Source organism: Mobula hypostoma, chromosome 9 (genome assembly GCF_963921235.1).
Source record: "Mobula hypostoma chromosome 9, sMobHyp1.1, whole genome shotgun sequence".
In the NCBI taxonomy this organism is placed as follows: Eukaryota; Metazoa; Chordata; class Chondrichthyes; order Myliobatiformes; family Myliobatidae; genus Mobula; species Mobula hypostoma.
Window position 1 is genome coordinate 31,158,588 of NC_086105.1, and position 15,717 is coordinate 31,174,304.

Here is a 15,717-nt window from a genome sequence, read left to right on the forward strand (position 1 = left end):
TTGCACCGACAGAAACATCAACACAATTTAAGTCCCATAAGCTTTAAAGGAATAATTTTTGTTTCTGTATTCTAAAAAGTCTCACACTTAGAAAGATCAGCAACAAATGCTTTCCTGTGGAAGAGTTGGGAAGGAGCTAATATCCTTTCACACTGCTATTTAGCTAGAATTTATGTTTCCATTAAATCATGATATGAGAATAGAGTCATAGAATATATAGCATGGAAACAGGTTCTTCGACCCAACACATCCATGCAACCATGGTGCCCACCAAGCTAGTCCCATTTGCCCATGCCTGGCACATATCCCTCCAAACCACTCCTATCCATGTACCTAACCTAGTGTCTTTTAAATGTCATTATTGTACCTGCCTCAACTCTGACAGCTCATTCCATATATGACTGCCTTATGCAAGACGAAGACGCTTCTCAAGTTCCTTTTAAATCTTTCACCTCTCACCCTAATACCCATGCCTTTAAGATTTTAGCTCCTCTGCCCTGGGAAAATGAATAATGTGCATTCATCCAATTTATACATTTAAATATGGTCACCCCTCAATCTCCCACGTTCCAATGAATAAAGCACTAGCATGCCCAGGCCCTTAAATCTCAGTAGAATCTTCATAAATCTTCTCGGCACAATTTCCAGTTTAACGGCATCTTTCCTTTAATAGGGCAACCAAAACTGTACACAATACTCCAAAATGCAGTCTCAATAAACACCTTGTACAAGGGCAACATAACTTCCCAATTCTTATACTCAGTGCTCTGACTAATGAAGGTCAGCATGACAAATGCCTTCTTCGTCACCCTTCTCTACTTGCAACGATGTTTTGGGCAAACTACTTATTTGTACTCCCAGGTCCCTATATTTCACAACACTTTCCAGAACACTACCATTTCCAAAATGCCACACTTCACACTTATCCAAATTGTAAGCAATTTGCCTCTGTTCAGTCTACTTACCTAGCTGACCCTGTAGTGTTTGAATTTTTTTTTTTTACTGTCTATGACACCACTCACTTTAGTATCATCTGTTTGCTGATGTGCTCCAAGAGCCAGTTCTCTCTCTTTAAAAACCTTACCTCATTGACATCTGTCCCCAACTTCAGATGAATTGTGGAGGCACTTGGCTTAAAGCCTTTAGGCATATCTCACTGAAACAGTATTGACTTAACAGTATAAGCACTACTTGCACTATTGCTTACCATTGAAAATGGATGCTCAGTAATCAAGGTGCCAAAGCTTGTTTAATTTAGGGAACCTATCAGAAAACTTACAAGAAAACCCATTTCTCAGCTAATTTTGCGTTCTGGAAAGTGCGTGGAATAGGGGGAGCTAGGAGTACAAATAAATAGTTTGCCTAAAATGGTGTTGCAGTAGACAGGGCGATGAAGAAGGCATTTGTCATACTGGCCTTCATTAGTCAGAGCACTGGGTATAATTGAGAAGTTATGCTTCCCTTGTATAAGGCATTTATGAGACTGCACTTTGGAGTATTGTGTACAGTTTTGGTTGCCCTGTTAAAGGAAAGATGTCGTTAAACTGGAAATAGTGCAGAGAAGACTTATGAACATGAGGTGATAAAACAAAGAATGAAAAGCTTGGTAGCACAGAGAATATATGAAGCTATTTCCTGAGCAACATACGCAAAATGCTGGAGGAATTTCATCAGTCCTGATGAAAGTGCTTGGCCTGAAATGGCGACTGTTTATTCCCCTTCAAATATGTTGCCTGACTTTGAGTTCCTCCAGCATTTTGTGTGAGTCGCTCAAGATTCCATCATCTTCTGTTTGTGAAGTAACCACTTGCACTTCTATGACACTTTTCAATTTTAATTTTATTTTTATTTAGAGATACAGCACGGTAATCCCCTACTAGCCCACAGAACCCACAACGCCCAATTACACCCATGTTATCAATTAACCTACTAACCCATACACCTTTGGAATGTAGGAGGAAACTGGAGCACCCGAAGAAAACCCACATGGTAACAGGGAGAACATACAAACTCCTTACCTACAGCAGAGTGAAATGAACCCAGGGTCGATGACACTGTAATAGTGTTTCGCTAACCGCTATGCTACCGTGCTGCCCCCTGATCTTTACTGAAGATTATATATACACTTCCTGTTTAGATCCTGAGAGACAAAAGAGATTACTTGTATTCTGTGCAGAAACACACAGCCATGAAGAGAGCCAAACTTAACTACCAGCTTTACGGTCTTTGAAGCTAACCTGGTTCGCCTTTGTCCCTTCCGTAATCTCTGTCCAATTTGTTACCTTCTCGCAAATTTTTCATTTTGACTGCATGTAAAGATTTCCCAGAAGGAAGTGCCACATCAGATTTCTTTCTATCTCCTTCTGCTAATATAAATTAAAGCAAAAAAGAAAATGAGAGCATCTGCTACAAAATTGCTTTCCTTACATTCTAATACCAATTTATGTCAATCACATCAACATACATGTAGACAGATTCACCTGCATATGGGAGGTGAATTTCTAAATTTCCATCAATAGTACTATAAAAAAGTAGATGCAAAACAATTCATTCCTCTTATTTCTTGTGAAAATATGATTTTTAAAGGGGCTTTAAGAAGTATCTTTCACTTTAAAGCTGATAATTAAGATTGGACTACTAAGTTTTGTTCATCTAGTCCACATATTTGTACTGAAACCAACTGTGCATTATTATTGTAGACTGAGATGCACCTCAATTTATAGTTCTTGAAAAGCTGTTTTATCAATTCCTAACTTCACTTAAAATAGTTAGAAAAATTAATGATTAATTAGAATAAAACACAGATCCACACAATCCTGTTTACATCACGTATTCCTGTTATGTCCAAGGAGATGTGGCCTTTCACAGTTTTCCTTGGCTCTGGCTTGGAATTCACAAGATACCATTCATGCAGCACAGCAGTCATTGGACATCTCTAACAGTTGAAGGCAAGATTCTCAATGATTGCAAGCATCAATTTATGACTCTTCAAATCAGAATCAAAATCGGGTTTAATATCATTGGCATATGTCATGAAATTTGTGGTTTGTAGCAGCAGTATATTGCAATACACAAAAAACTATAAATTACAATAACAAGTATATATTAAAAAAATAAATAAATAGTGCAAAATAAGAAGGAAGAAATAGTAAGGTAGACATGAGTTCATTGTTCATTCAGAGATCTGACGGCAGATGGGAAGAAGCTGTTCCTTAAACCTTGACTGTGTGTCTTCAGGCTCCTGTACCTCCGCCCTGATGGTAGCAACAAAAACAGCTTGTCCTGGGTGATGGGGGTCCTTAATGATAGATGCTGTCTTTTGGAAGTATCACCTTTTGAAGATGTCCTGGAGGCAGGGGAGGGCAGTGACCATGATGGACCTGGCTGAGGTTACAACTTTCTGCAACCAGTTAGAATGCTCTCCTTGGTACACCTGTAGAAATGTACAAAAGTCTTTGGTGACATATCAAGTCTCCTCAAACTCTGAATGAAATATAGTTGCTGTCATGCCTTCTTTGTAATTGCATCAATATGTTGGACCCAGGATAGATCCTCAGAGAAGTTGACATCCAGGAATTTGAAACAGCTCACCCTTTTCCACTGCTATTCCCTCAATGACTACTGGTGTGTGTTCCCTTAACTTCCCCTTCCTGAATTCCTTGTTGTGATCTCCAAGTGAGAAAGTCAAAGATCTATTTGCAGAGGGAGGAATAGAGGCCCAGGTTCTGGAGTATTTTGATTAGAACTGAGGGTATGATTGTTTTGAACACTGAACTGTAACCAATGAACAGCAGTCTGACATAGATATTGTTATTGTCTAGGTAATCAAAGGTTAAGTGGAGAGCCAGTGAGACTGCATCTACTGTAGACCTATTGTGGCAATACGTAAATTGCAGCAGGTCCAGGTCCTTGCTTAGGCAGAATGTGAATTTTCTGGTTTATCCATGGCTTTTGGTTCGGGTATGTCCAGTATGTTTTCAAAGGCACACACTCATCCACACAGGTCTTGATGAAGTCAGTGACAACTGTGGTATATTCATCCCCATTCAAAGATGAATCACCGAACTTGTCCAGTCTACTAACTCAAAATAGTCCTGCAAGTGCTCCTCTGATTCCCTTGACTATACCTTTCTGGTCTTCACTTATTGGTACTGCGGTCTTTAGTCTCTGCTTTATGCCAGGAGTAGAAGTACAGCCAAGTGATCAGACTTCCCAGTGTGGGCACAGGATGGCACAGTAAGTGTTGTTGATTGTGGTATAACAGTGGTAAAATGTGTTGGCTCCTCTAGTTCCACAGGTGAAATGTTGGTGGTAGTTGTTCAGAGACTTCTTCAAGCTGGCCTGGTTGAAATCCACTGCAATGATAGGGAAGGCATCGGGTGCACTATTTCATGCCTGTTGACAATGGTGCTCAGCTACTCCAGTGCCTGCCTGACAATTGGCCTCAAACTCTCCAGCAAAGTTCAAAAGAGAAATCAGTTGAAGAAATATCAAAGACAAGAACAGTTACTCAATGTATACAGCAAAGAAACAGCTGGTGAGGCAGGGAGACATGATTGTAACTGCAATTCTTGTCAGTACACCAAGTCACTTGCATGAAGAGAGATCCTATGAAGCTAGACTCCCAGCAGAAAGCTGCATTGATCCACTCTGATATTGGAATAAACAATATGGTACAGATGGCAGATAATCGCTAACACGAGGCCATGGAATATTTACCCTGATAAAATTTAGAATATTCATATTTTTTGAGAAATAAAAGAAAACCGCCACTCGTCTACTTTTGACTTTTAGTTCACTTAAGGTTTTGAAATTCTCCAAAACCACTGTAATTGCAGGGAAAATCCAGTGCACCACATTCACCCTCACAACAGTTTCCATTTGTCCAGAAAACATTACAAATGAATTCTTCAGAGTTATAAAACACTTTTGTTGCTCTGTTTGAATGATAGAGTTATCTGTAAAATGGATAATGCAAATATTTCACGTAACGCACAGCATAAATCATTTCGGGCCACTACTCAAAGGATTTCAGAAGGATGACGTTAGATCTCAGTGAAACCTACCAGATACTGAAAGGCCTGGATAAAATGGAGAGGGAGGAGCTATTTCACTTAATAACAGAGTCCAGGATCCTTGAGCAGTGCCTCAGAATAAAGGGATATTTCTTTAAAACTAAGATGAGAAGGAATTTCTTCAACCCAGTGGTGGTGAATCTATGGAATTCATTGCCACAGAGAGCTGTAGAGGCCAAGTGATTGGGAATCCTTAAGGCAGAGATTGATAGCTTCTTGATTGGTAAGGGGTTCAAGGGTCACGAGGAGAATCGGGTGGAACAAAACTCAACCATGATTGAATGGCAAGCAAGCTTAATGGGCTAAATGGCCAGATACTGCTGCTTTATCTAATAGCCTTAATTTTTATCCATGTCATCATAGAGTACATAGTCCTAAAAAAAAGTAATTATTTGATGTACACTTTACTTACCATCTAATATTCTGTGGCTGGTGATGTTGTTATCAGACTGTACTAATGAGGATTGTTCCTCATAACGCTTTGGCTTCAACCTCCTGGGCTTAGTTTCAAGGTTAGGCTGAACCATGAGAAGGTCCTGCCGTTTCTTCCTCTGCTTCTGTTCCAACAGTGCACGCTTGAGAGAGAAAGTTAAAGGATTCATTTTGAAATTTATTCATAAATGTTGAAACGGAAAGTTCAAGAACATCAATAACATTCTAGCAAACAGAAACCTAATTACAACTCAAGATACAAATACCTTAGAGTCATAGTTATATGGCTCATAAATAGGGTCTTTGGCTCAAATTGTTCATGCTGACTAGGATGTCTACATGAACTAGTCACATTTGCTTTGTTTGGCCCAAATCCCTCTTTCCTATCCATGTACCTGTCTGAACATTTTTTGAATTCTGTAATTCTACTAACCTTTACCACTTCCTTTGGCAGCCCATTCCACATACCCACCACCCTCAGGCCTCCTTTAAATTTTTCCACTCCTACCTTAAATCTATACTCTCTTTCCCATGATAGGGGACACTTGTTTCAGAGTCCCCTACCCTGGGAAAAGGACTGTTACCGTTCACCTTAATTATGTTTGTCATGATTTTAGGTCACCCCATAGCTTCCTATTTCCCAAGAAAAAAAGCCACAGCCTATCCAATCTCCCCTTATAACTCAAATCCACCAGTCCCGGTAATGGCCTCGAAAAGTTACATTTATCTTTTGTAGAATTACACGAAAAATATTCCAAAGGGCAGATCATCTCATCCAAGATGTCCATGATCGTATTTTTTCTCCACTTCAACTTCCTTTCTACCATCTCCTTACGTCTTCTCTTAAATACAGTACATTTATAATCATTTGCTTCCCTAACTCTAAAGTAATGAGTTCCTTAAGTTCTTCTGAATTCCCCATTTGACTCTTATTAACTACTTTAGAATTAGCTAATAAAATCAAAGAGGAGAAGCTAGCTAATAATATCAAAGAGGATACTAAAAGCTTTTTTCAAGTATATACAGAGTAAAATACAGGTGAGAGTAGATAAAGGACCAATAGAAAATGATGCTGGAGAAATTGTAATGGGAGATAAGGAGATGGCAGAGGAACTGAATGAGTATTTTGCATCAGTCTTCACTGAGGAAGACATCAGCAGTATACCAGACACTCATGGGTGGCAGGGAACAGAAGTGTGCGCAGTCACAATTACGACAGAGAAAGTACTCAGGAAGCTGAATAGTCGAAAGGTAGATAAATCTCCCAGACCAGATGGAATGCACCCTCGTGTTCTGAAGGAATCACTTATAGAGATTGCGGAGGCATTAGTGATCATCTTTCAAAAGTCAATAGATTCTGGCATGGTTCCAGAGGACTGGAAGCTTGCAAATGTCACTCCACTATTTAAGAAGGGGGCAAGGAAGCAAAAAGTAAATTATAGATCTGTTAGCTTGACATCGGTGGATGGGAAGCTGTTGGAGTCGATCGTCAAGGATGAGGTTACGGAGTACCTGGAGGCATACGACAAGTTAGGCAGAACTCAGCATGGTTTCCTTAAAGGAAAATCCTGCCTGACGAACCTATTACAGTTTTTTGAGGAAATTACAAGTAGGCTAGACGAGGGAGATGCGGTGGATGTTGTATATTTGGATTTTCAGAAGGCCTTTGACAAGGTGCTGCACATGAGGCTACTAAACAAGATAAGAGCCCATGGAATTATGGGAAAGTTACATACGTGGATAGAGTGTTGGCTGATTGGCAGGAAACAGAGAGTGGGAATAAAGGGATCCTATTCTGGTTGGCTGCCGGTTACCAGTGGTGTTCCTCAGGGATCAGTGTTGGGGCCGCTTCTTTTTACATTGTACATCAACGATTTAGATTATGGAATAGATGGCTTTGTGGCTAAGTTTGCTGACGATACAAAGATAGGTGGAGGGGCCGGTAGTGCTGAGGAAACAGAGTCTGCAGAGAGATTTGGATAGATTGGAAGAATGGGCAAAGAAGTGGCAAATGAAATACAATGTTGGAAAGTGTATGGTTATGCACTTCGGCAGAAGAAATAACGGGCAGACTATTATTTAAATGGGGAGAGAATTCAAAGTTCTGACATGCAACGGGACTTGGGAGTCCTCGTGCAGGATACCCTTAAGGTTAACCTCCAGGCTGAGTCGGTGGTAAAGAAGGCAAATGCAATGCTGGCATTCATTTCTAGAGGAATAGAGTATAGGAGCAGGGATGTGATGTTGAGGCTCTATAAGGCGCTGGTAAGACCTCACTTGGAGTACTGTGTGCAGTTTTGGTCTCCTTATTTAAGAAAGGATGTGCTGACATTGGAGAGGGTTCAGAGAAGATTCACTACAGTGATTCCGCGAATGAGAGGGTTCACATATGAGGAACACTTGTCCGCTCTTGGACTGCATTCCTTGGAGTTTAGAAGAATGAGGGGAGACCTCATAGAAACATTTCGAATGTTGAAAAGCATGGACAGAGTGGATGTAGCAAAGTTGTTTCCCATGATGGGGGAGTCTAGTACGAGAGGGCATGACTTAAGGATTGAAGGGCGCCCATTCAGTATAGAGATGCAAAGAAATTTTTCTAGCCAGAGGGTGGTGAATCAATGGAATTTGTTGCCACGGGCAGCAGTGGAGGCCAAGTCATGGGTGTATTAAATAAAGGCAGAGGTTGATAGGTATCTCAGTAGCCAGGGCATCAAAGGTTATGGTGAGAAGGCGGGGGAGTGGGACTAAATGGGTGAATGGATCAGCTCATGATAAAATGGCGGAGCAGACTCAATGGGACTAATGGCCCACTTCTGCTCCTTTGTCTTATGGGCATTTGTTTTCCACGTTCATGGAGTGCAAATTTCTCACATCCAGTCCATGTGAACCTTTAAAAATTTTAAATATCTTTACTGGATAATAAATCTACCCTATTTAATCTTTCCCTAAAGGAATTACACACGATTGATTATAAGAGCATCTTAACTGATACACTTTATTATTTTTGTTATCCCAGACAAATCAAGATACCCAGGATTACTCAGCAAAGTTATGCAAGAAGTAGATGGGTTATACAATACACAAAAAGCGCCATCTGCACTGGATGGATCTGGACCAATGCAGGTGAAGCGTCTCAACCTAAGGTATTAACTGTCCATTTTCTTCCATAGATGCTGCCTGACCCACTGAGTTTCTCATGCTTGTATGCACATTGCCCCAAATTCTAGCACTGGCAGTACCTTGCGTTTCAACTGAGTTATGTAGACCATGCTCAGGCACAGTAACAACAGGGGCAAATGTTTCAGTGTTAAAATGAGAAATTAATTAGATGTTCTTTCCTGTTCCCCAACAAAACTTGCTCAAAATACATAAATAGTGAAAAAGCTGGGTCAGAAGCTAGAACTTTCTGCATGAAAGCAGCAGGAGCTTCCTAAACACAAAGACTGACACAACCTGAAACAAGATCGCACCACCAACTTCTCAGGGCAATTAGGAATGAGTAATGAATGCTAGTAAATCCAAACACTGCAAATGATTTTTTTTTACAATGACCTATGGCTTCAATGCATTGAAGCAGAATTCAATATTTTTCCCTGGGTGCATAATTCCCACATAGAAGGCTGGTCCAAAAGGTTAAACCCCATGGTTGAGGGAAGAGGGGAGTTTAATCTGACAAGTGTGAAGAGGTGGATTTATTTATTTATCAAGATACGATACAGAATAGGCCCTTCTGGAACTTTGAGCCTCACCACTCAGCAACCTTGATATAATCGTTGCCTAATCACAGGACAATTTAGAGTCCCAGAACAAATGTACCTGTGAGGACTAAAGATATTTTTGTATATGATCACAGTGCTTTCCATGCTGAAGTTTTGCACTGTGTTAACTGCCTAACTATTGAAATGGTACTTACACAATTTAGTCACTGGGTGAAACTGAATTACATTTATACACCACATTCCTGATATCTTGTTAAAAATTCATCTGCGTTTTACATAGAGCTGTACATCACAGGAACAGGCTCTTTGGTCCGTAATATACATATTGAACACAATGTCAGATTAATCATCCATTTTGCCTGCACATTATTCATATCCTGACTGCCCTGCATATTCATGCAAAAGCCTTTTAAGTACCACTATTGCATCTGCTTCTATCACCACCTCTGGCAACACTTTCCAGGCAGCTATCACTCTCTGTGTAAAAAAAAAAATCTTGTCCTGCACATCTCCTTTAAAATTTCTTGAAAAATTCTGACAAGTTCTTCCCCAACAGCAGTCAGAATCAGGTTTACTATCTAAGTTTGAAAAGTTCAAAGTAAGTTTATTTTCAAAGTACATATACCTGTACGTCACCATATACTACCCTGAGATTAATTTTCTTGTGGGCATTCACAATAGAACAAATAAAAACAATAGAATCAATGGAAAAACTACACACTAAGACTGACAACCAGTGTGCAACAGAAGACGAACTATGCAAATACACAAAATTTACTACTACGTGCACTAATAATAAACAAATAGTAAATAAATAATACTCAGAACATGAATTGTGGAGTCATTGAAAGTGAGTCCATAGGTTATGGAATCAATTTAGTGTCGAGGTGAGTAAAATTATCCACTTCATATTCATGTGTCATGAAATTTGTTGTTTTGCTGCAGCAGTTGTATAAATTGCAGTAAGAATAAATAAGAAATAAATAAATAGTACAAAACAGAGCAAAGTAGTGGGTTGTGTTCATAGATTCATGGCCTGGTCAGAAATCTGATGGTGGAGGGGAAGAAACTGAAAACATTTAGTGTGTGTTTGCAGGCTCTTATACGTCCTTTCTGATGGCAGCAACGAGAAGAGGGCATGTCCTGGACGGTGAGGGTCTTTCATGATGGATTTGCCTTCTTGAGGCATCACATTTTGAAGATATCCTTGATGGTGGGAAGGCTAATGCCTATGATGCAGCTTTTTCTGATCCTGTGCATTGGCACGTCCATACCAGGAAGTGATGGTCTCTGTGGTACATGTGTAGAAATTTGCCAGAGACTTTGCTGACATACCAAATCTCCATGAACTCCAAATGAAATACACAGTAGCTGCTGGCATGCCTTCTTTGTAATTGCATCAATATGTTCGACCCAGGATAAACTTTCAGAGTTGTTGACATGCAGGTGAAGCTACTCACCTTTTCCACTGCTAGGCCCTTGAAGAGAAATGTTATGTGTTCTCCCAATTTCCCCTTCTTGAAGTCCACAATCAATTCCTTGTTCTGAATAACATTAAATGAAAGCTTGCTGTTGTGACACCATTCAACCAGCTGATTTACCTCACTCCTGTAAGTCTCGTCACCACCTGAGATCTGAGAGATCTCATTATTCCTGCTTTATTACAATTAATGTCAAAAGCATGTACAAACTTTATATGTTAATAGCACACTCCTCCTCAATTAAAGAAGAGTCTATTTAATGAAAAACAGAATTTAAAGAAGAACCTTTCTTCCATTAGGGACAATTATTTTGCCAGGTTTCTTCTAAATGAAGCAGTCCTTCATTATGATCAATGGGATCATTCAAAAGCAAATGCCTACTTTCAAAAAAGCTTCATCTGGTGAATGATCATCTGTTTTACAACTATCAAACCTTGAGTTAACTCGCTGCAGAACATCTTTGCCTCTCCTCCCCTCCCGTCTCAGAAAGCCACTCATAAAAGAAGATGATTTGTTGCAACTCTATTCTATAAGTTCTTTTCCTTTTCAATCTTTTTATTAATTTCGAAATATAGAAACAAAACATAACAATAATACAAATAGTAGGAGATATATTGTTATACTTAAGAAAAGTAATTGTAAAATCAAATAGTGTAAGTTAACAAAGCTCCCAAACATGTAGAACTGACAACGGATAATACAAATCAAAAAAAACATGAAAAAGAAAAAAAACAAAAAAAAACCCCATCCCCAAAGAAAAACAAAATTAATCAACTAAACTAAAAGAGTTGGGCAAAACTAACAACTTAAAAATGGAAAAGAAGAAAACCTTAGTGTCGACGACTCCATTCCCCTCCAACAACAGTACAGAGAGATAAAACAAGTTTGGAAATGATCAAATTACATCAAATGAAAATGCTGAATGAATGGCCTCCTAGTTTTTTCAAACTTAATGGAAGGGTCATAAACTGCATTTCTAATTTTCTCCAAATTCAAACACACCATAGTTTGTGAAAACCAATGAAATACCTTAGGAGGGTTAACCTCTTTCCAATTCAACAAAATGGACCTTCTAGCCATTAAAGTAAGAAATGCAATCATCCTTCGTGATGAAGAGGTTAAATTATTTAAGTCTATCATTGGTAGTCCAAAGATAGCAGTAATTGGATGAGGTTTTAAGTCTATATTTAGGACCGTTGAAATAATATCAAAAATATCTTTCCAATATTTCTCCAACAAGGGACATGACCAAAACATGTGGGTTAAAGAAGCTATCTTGAAATGACATCTGTCACATACTCTATAAGTTCTGAGGTGGCTGATAATGCCAATGTGGGATTGGCATATTCTGCCAATACTGGGACATGTGTTTGAGGAATAAGGGAAGCAATACTCTCCTTTGGTCTTTTCATTAGACTTCAATGTGTTCCTAAAGAGATCTGAGGTTCTCAGTTCCATCCAGGATGCTCCATCTTCATAATGTATGGATCTTTATGAGATGATGAAAATACATTAATTCCAGAGGCTTTCAGAACATCCTTGAATCCTTTCCTCAATCCTCCTGGAAATCTCTTGCTGTGACAGAGGTTTTGGCTTTGGCTATGACTTTGGTAATCTGTTGTCAGAAATGGAAATCAAGTGGTCCATCTATAAAAGTCAGATAAAATTTTGATACCGAGGATACTGACCCAGGAGAGTACACTGGTGTTTGTTTGCTTGGCCGTCCAATGAACTTAGTAGATATCGTACCACCTCAAAGATTTCAAATGTCTGCGATTAAGTAATCCACCACTACACTCACAACACTCCAGATGAGTGGGTGTACCTGGGTTTGTTCCAAGTCTCTAAACCGATCTTCATCGTGCAAAGTTGCATGGTGAGGAGGCCAAGTGTGCCTATAAAGTTTCCTTTTGTACTATATTGATGTACATATGTATGAAATGATCTGTCTGGATGGCATACTAACAAAAGCTTTTCACTATATCTCAGTACATGAAATCATAATAAACCAATTGCCAATACCTCCCATATTTAATTAACTAATTCTAGTAGATAACTAGTAAATTTTCAAAATTAACATTTAAACATGTACAGAACCAACAATCTGTAAATGATTACATTTGCCTGGGTAACTGCATTCTTATCTCATCTAGTTTTAAGACTCAAGGATGTTTCTTGTGTGTGTTGCTCTAAATTCCCAGCACCTGTAGAATCTCTTGTGTTAAAAGTTGTCTCTTCCTGTTTCCTCAAACGTTCATGATAAAAACTTTATGAATCTTAGAAAGTTAATAAGCCCTGTATGCCCACCATAAGTCAAATGAAGCCAGCCTGTTGAGTGAAAACTTGAGCTTTTGACATTGATTGCTGGCCTCTGGCATCTGGAATCTATTAGGACTCTAGAGTACATCAAGCATTACACCCTCATAGGAAACACAAATTTTTGGTAACTAAATATAATGCCAAAGTACTATGTCCTATTCCTTCTTCTGAGAATTGTGAAAACTGGATGTTAAATAATAGTAACCCTCACACCTCACTGACAAGTTCCTTTGTTCAGTATTTAAAACAGTCCACAACTGAAGATCATCTTACAGAACAATACTTCAAATGGTCTTACTTTCCACTGAGTTCTCAGTTAAAAATTTGATGAATTTACATTGGTACATTTTGTTAAATAGCTGTTTGTTTAATACTGAAATCATTAATTTTTAATCTAATCCATTATCATACTATAACTTAGCTTGTACTAACTGTAAATCATTACATCCTAATACTGTAACTGCTTTCTTATCTCACTTGGTTCAGGACATCAAGGAAGTCTCTACTCTGGTTCACAAAAAGTTTATACCAAAAGCTTCTTGAGTCACTTAGTACAACAGCTGTTACAATTAATGCATGCTAGCAATTTGACAACTATCATTCCAAAATCAAACAACAGGAATTCTGCAGATGCTGGAAATTCAAGCAACACACATCAAAGTTGCTGGTGAACGCAGCAGGCCAGGCAGCATCTCTAGGAAGAGGTACAGTCGACGTTTCAGGCCGACCCTTCGTCAGGACCAACTGAAAGAAGAGCTAGTAAGAGATTTGAAAGCTGCCGCGTTCACCAGCAACTTTGATGTGTATTCCAAAATCAACATTGTTTTCAATATAGAGAAAAATTCTTAGCAAAACATGGATCAATTAAAAGCACCCACCCTGGAAGAGTAACTGACAGAGTTCTTTGTGGAAATAAAAGCAATGAATGAAAAATGAACATGAACTGATCAAGGAAAACTTATGCACGAAGAAATCCATAGATGCTGGAATTTCAAGCAACATACATAAAAATTGCTGGTGAACGCAGCAGGCCAGGCAGCATCTCTACGAAGAGGTACAGTCAACGTTTCGGGCCGAGAACCTTCGTCAGGACTAACTGAAAGAAGAGATAGTAAGAGATTTGAAATGGGAGAGAAAGGGGGAGATCAGAAATGATAGGAGAAGACAGGAGGGGGAAGGATCTGGAAAGTTGATTGGCAAAAGGAATATGAGAGGATCATGGGATGGGAGGCCCAGGGAGAAAGAGAGGGGGAGGGGGGAAGCCCAGAGGAGGGGCAAGGAGTATAGTGAGAGGGACAGAGGGAGAAAAAGGAGAGAGAGAAAAAAATAATAATAATAAATGAATAAATAATGGATGGGTTACGAAGGGAAGGTGGGGCATTAACGGAAGTTAGAAAAGTCAATGTTTATGCCATCAGGTTGGAGGCTACCCAAACGGAATATAAGGTGTTCCTCCAACCTGAGTGTAGCTTCATCTTGACAGTAGAGGAGGCCATGGATGGACATACCAGAATGGGAATGGGACGTGGAATTAAGATGTGTGGCCACTGGGAGATCCTGCTTTCTCTGGCAGACAGAGCGTAGGTGTTCAGCGAAATGGTCTCCCAGCCTGCATCGGGTCTTGCCAATATATAGAAGGCCGCATCGGGAGCACCGGACGCAGTATATCACCCCACCTTCCCTTTGTACTCCATCCGTTATTTATTCATTTATTATTATTAATTTTTTTTCCTCTCTCTCCTTTTTCTCCCTCTGTCCCTCTCACTATACTCCTTGCCCATCCTCTGGGCTGCCCCCCCCCTTCTTTCTCCCTTGGCCTCCTGTCCCCTGATCCTCTCGTATTCCTTTTGCCAATCAACTTCCCAGCTCTTAGCTCCATCCCTCCCCCTCCTGTCTTCTCCTATCATTTCAGATCTCCCCCTCCCCTTCCCACTTTCAAATCTCTTACTAGCTCTTCTTTCAATTAGTCCTCACGAAGGGTCTCGGCCCGAAACGTCGACTGTACCTCTTCCTATAGATGCTGCCTGGCCTGCTGTGTTCACCAGCAATTTTTATGTGTGATGAAAGGAAACTCATGGATGCTTTGTTTAGGGATTTTCAATAACTTTAGATGAAGTATTGCACAAGACGTTTGATGATAAAATCAAATCAAATATTTATTTATTTAGTGATACAACATGAAGTAGGCCCTTCTGACCCTTTGAACCAGACCAGCACAGTAACCAACAACCCTGCTTAATCCTAACCTAATCACTGGACAATTTACAATGACTAATCAACCTACCCGGTATGCCTTTGAACTACGGGAGGAAACCCGAGCACCTGGGGAAAACCCCATAAATTCCACGGGGAGGACATACAGGCTTTTTTACAGATGGCTCCAGAAATGAATTCTAAATTCTGATGCCCCAAGCTGCAGTAGCATTGCAGTAGCATGGCCACTGTGGTGTCCATATATGACAGCATTGATGAAAAATTCATAGATGGGATAAATGGTGAGCATCTATATTTTGGACAGGTAGGAGACAGCTGCTGTAGATTAATGAAAGAAGAATGCTCTTCTAAAAATGCAGTAATAACACAGCATAACCAGCAGGGTGCACAAAAATCATTAGTGCATTTAACGGCAAAAAAAGAAACCGAGAAAGATGACTCAGAAGGAGACTAGAATATTCCCAGTTCAGCATGATA

At 39.6% G+C, this 15,717-nt stretch overlaps 1 protein-coding gene across 4 annotated transcripts in view; it reads right to left on the reverse strand.

The window, feature by feature from the left end:
• LOC134351604 (tubby-related protein 3-like) overlaps window positions 1-15,717 on the reverse strand; it is a 100,945-nt gene that overhangs the window by 43,065 nt on the left and 42,163 nt on the right. For 2 of the 4 annotated variants that reach the window (XM_063057977.1, XM_063057976.1), the window contains exons 3-4: window positions 5,488-5,650; window positions 2,238-2,366 (exon numbers count right to left, since the gene is read on the reverse strand). In XM_063057977.1, coding sequence (XP_062914047.1) covers window positions 2,238-2,366; window positions 5,488-5,650 — 292 coding nt within the window. The remainder of the gene's footprint in view (window positions 1-2,237; window positions 2,367-5,487; window positions 5,651-15,717) is intronic. The other 2 variants (XM_063057978.1, XM_063057979.1) reach the window with 2 other exon arrangements.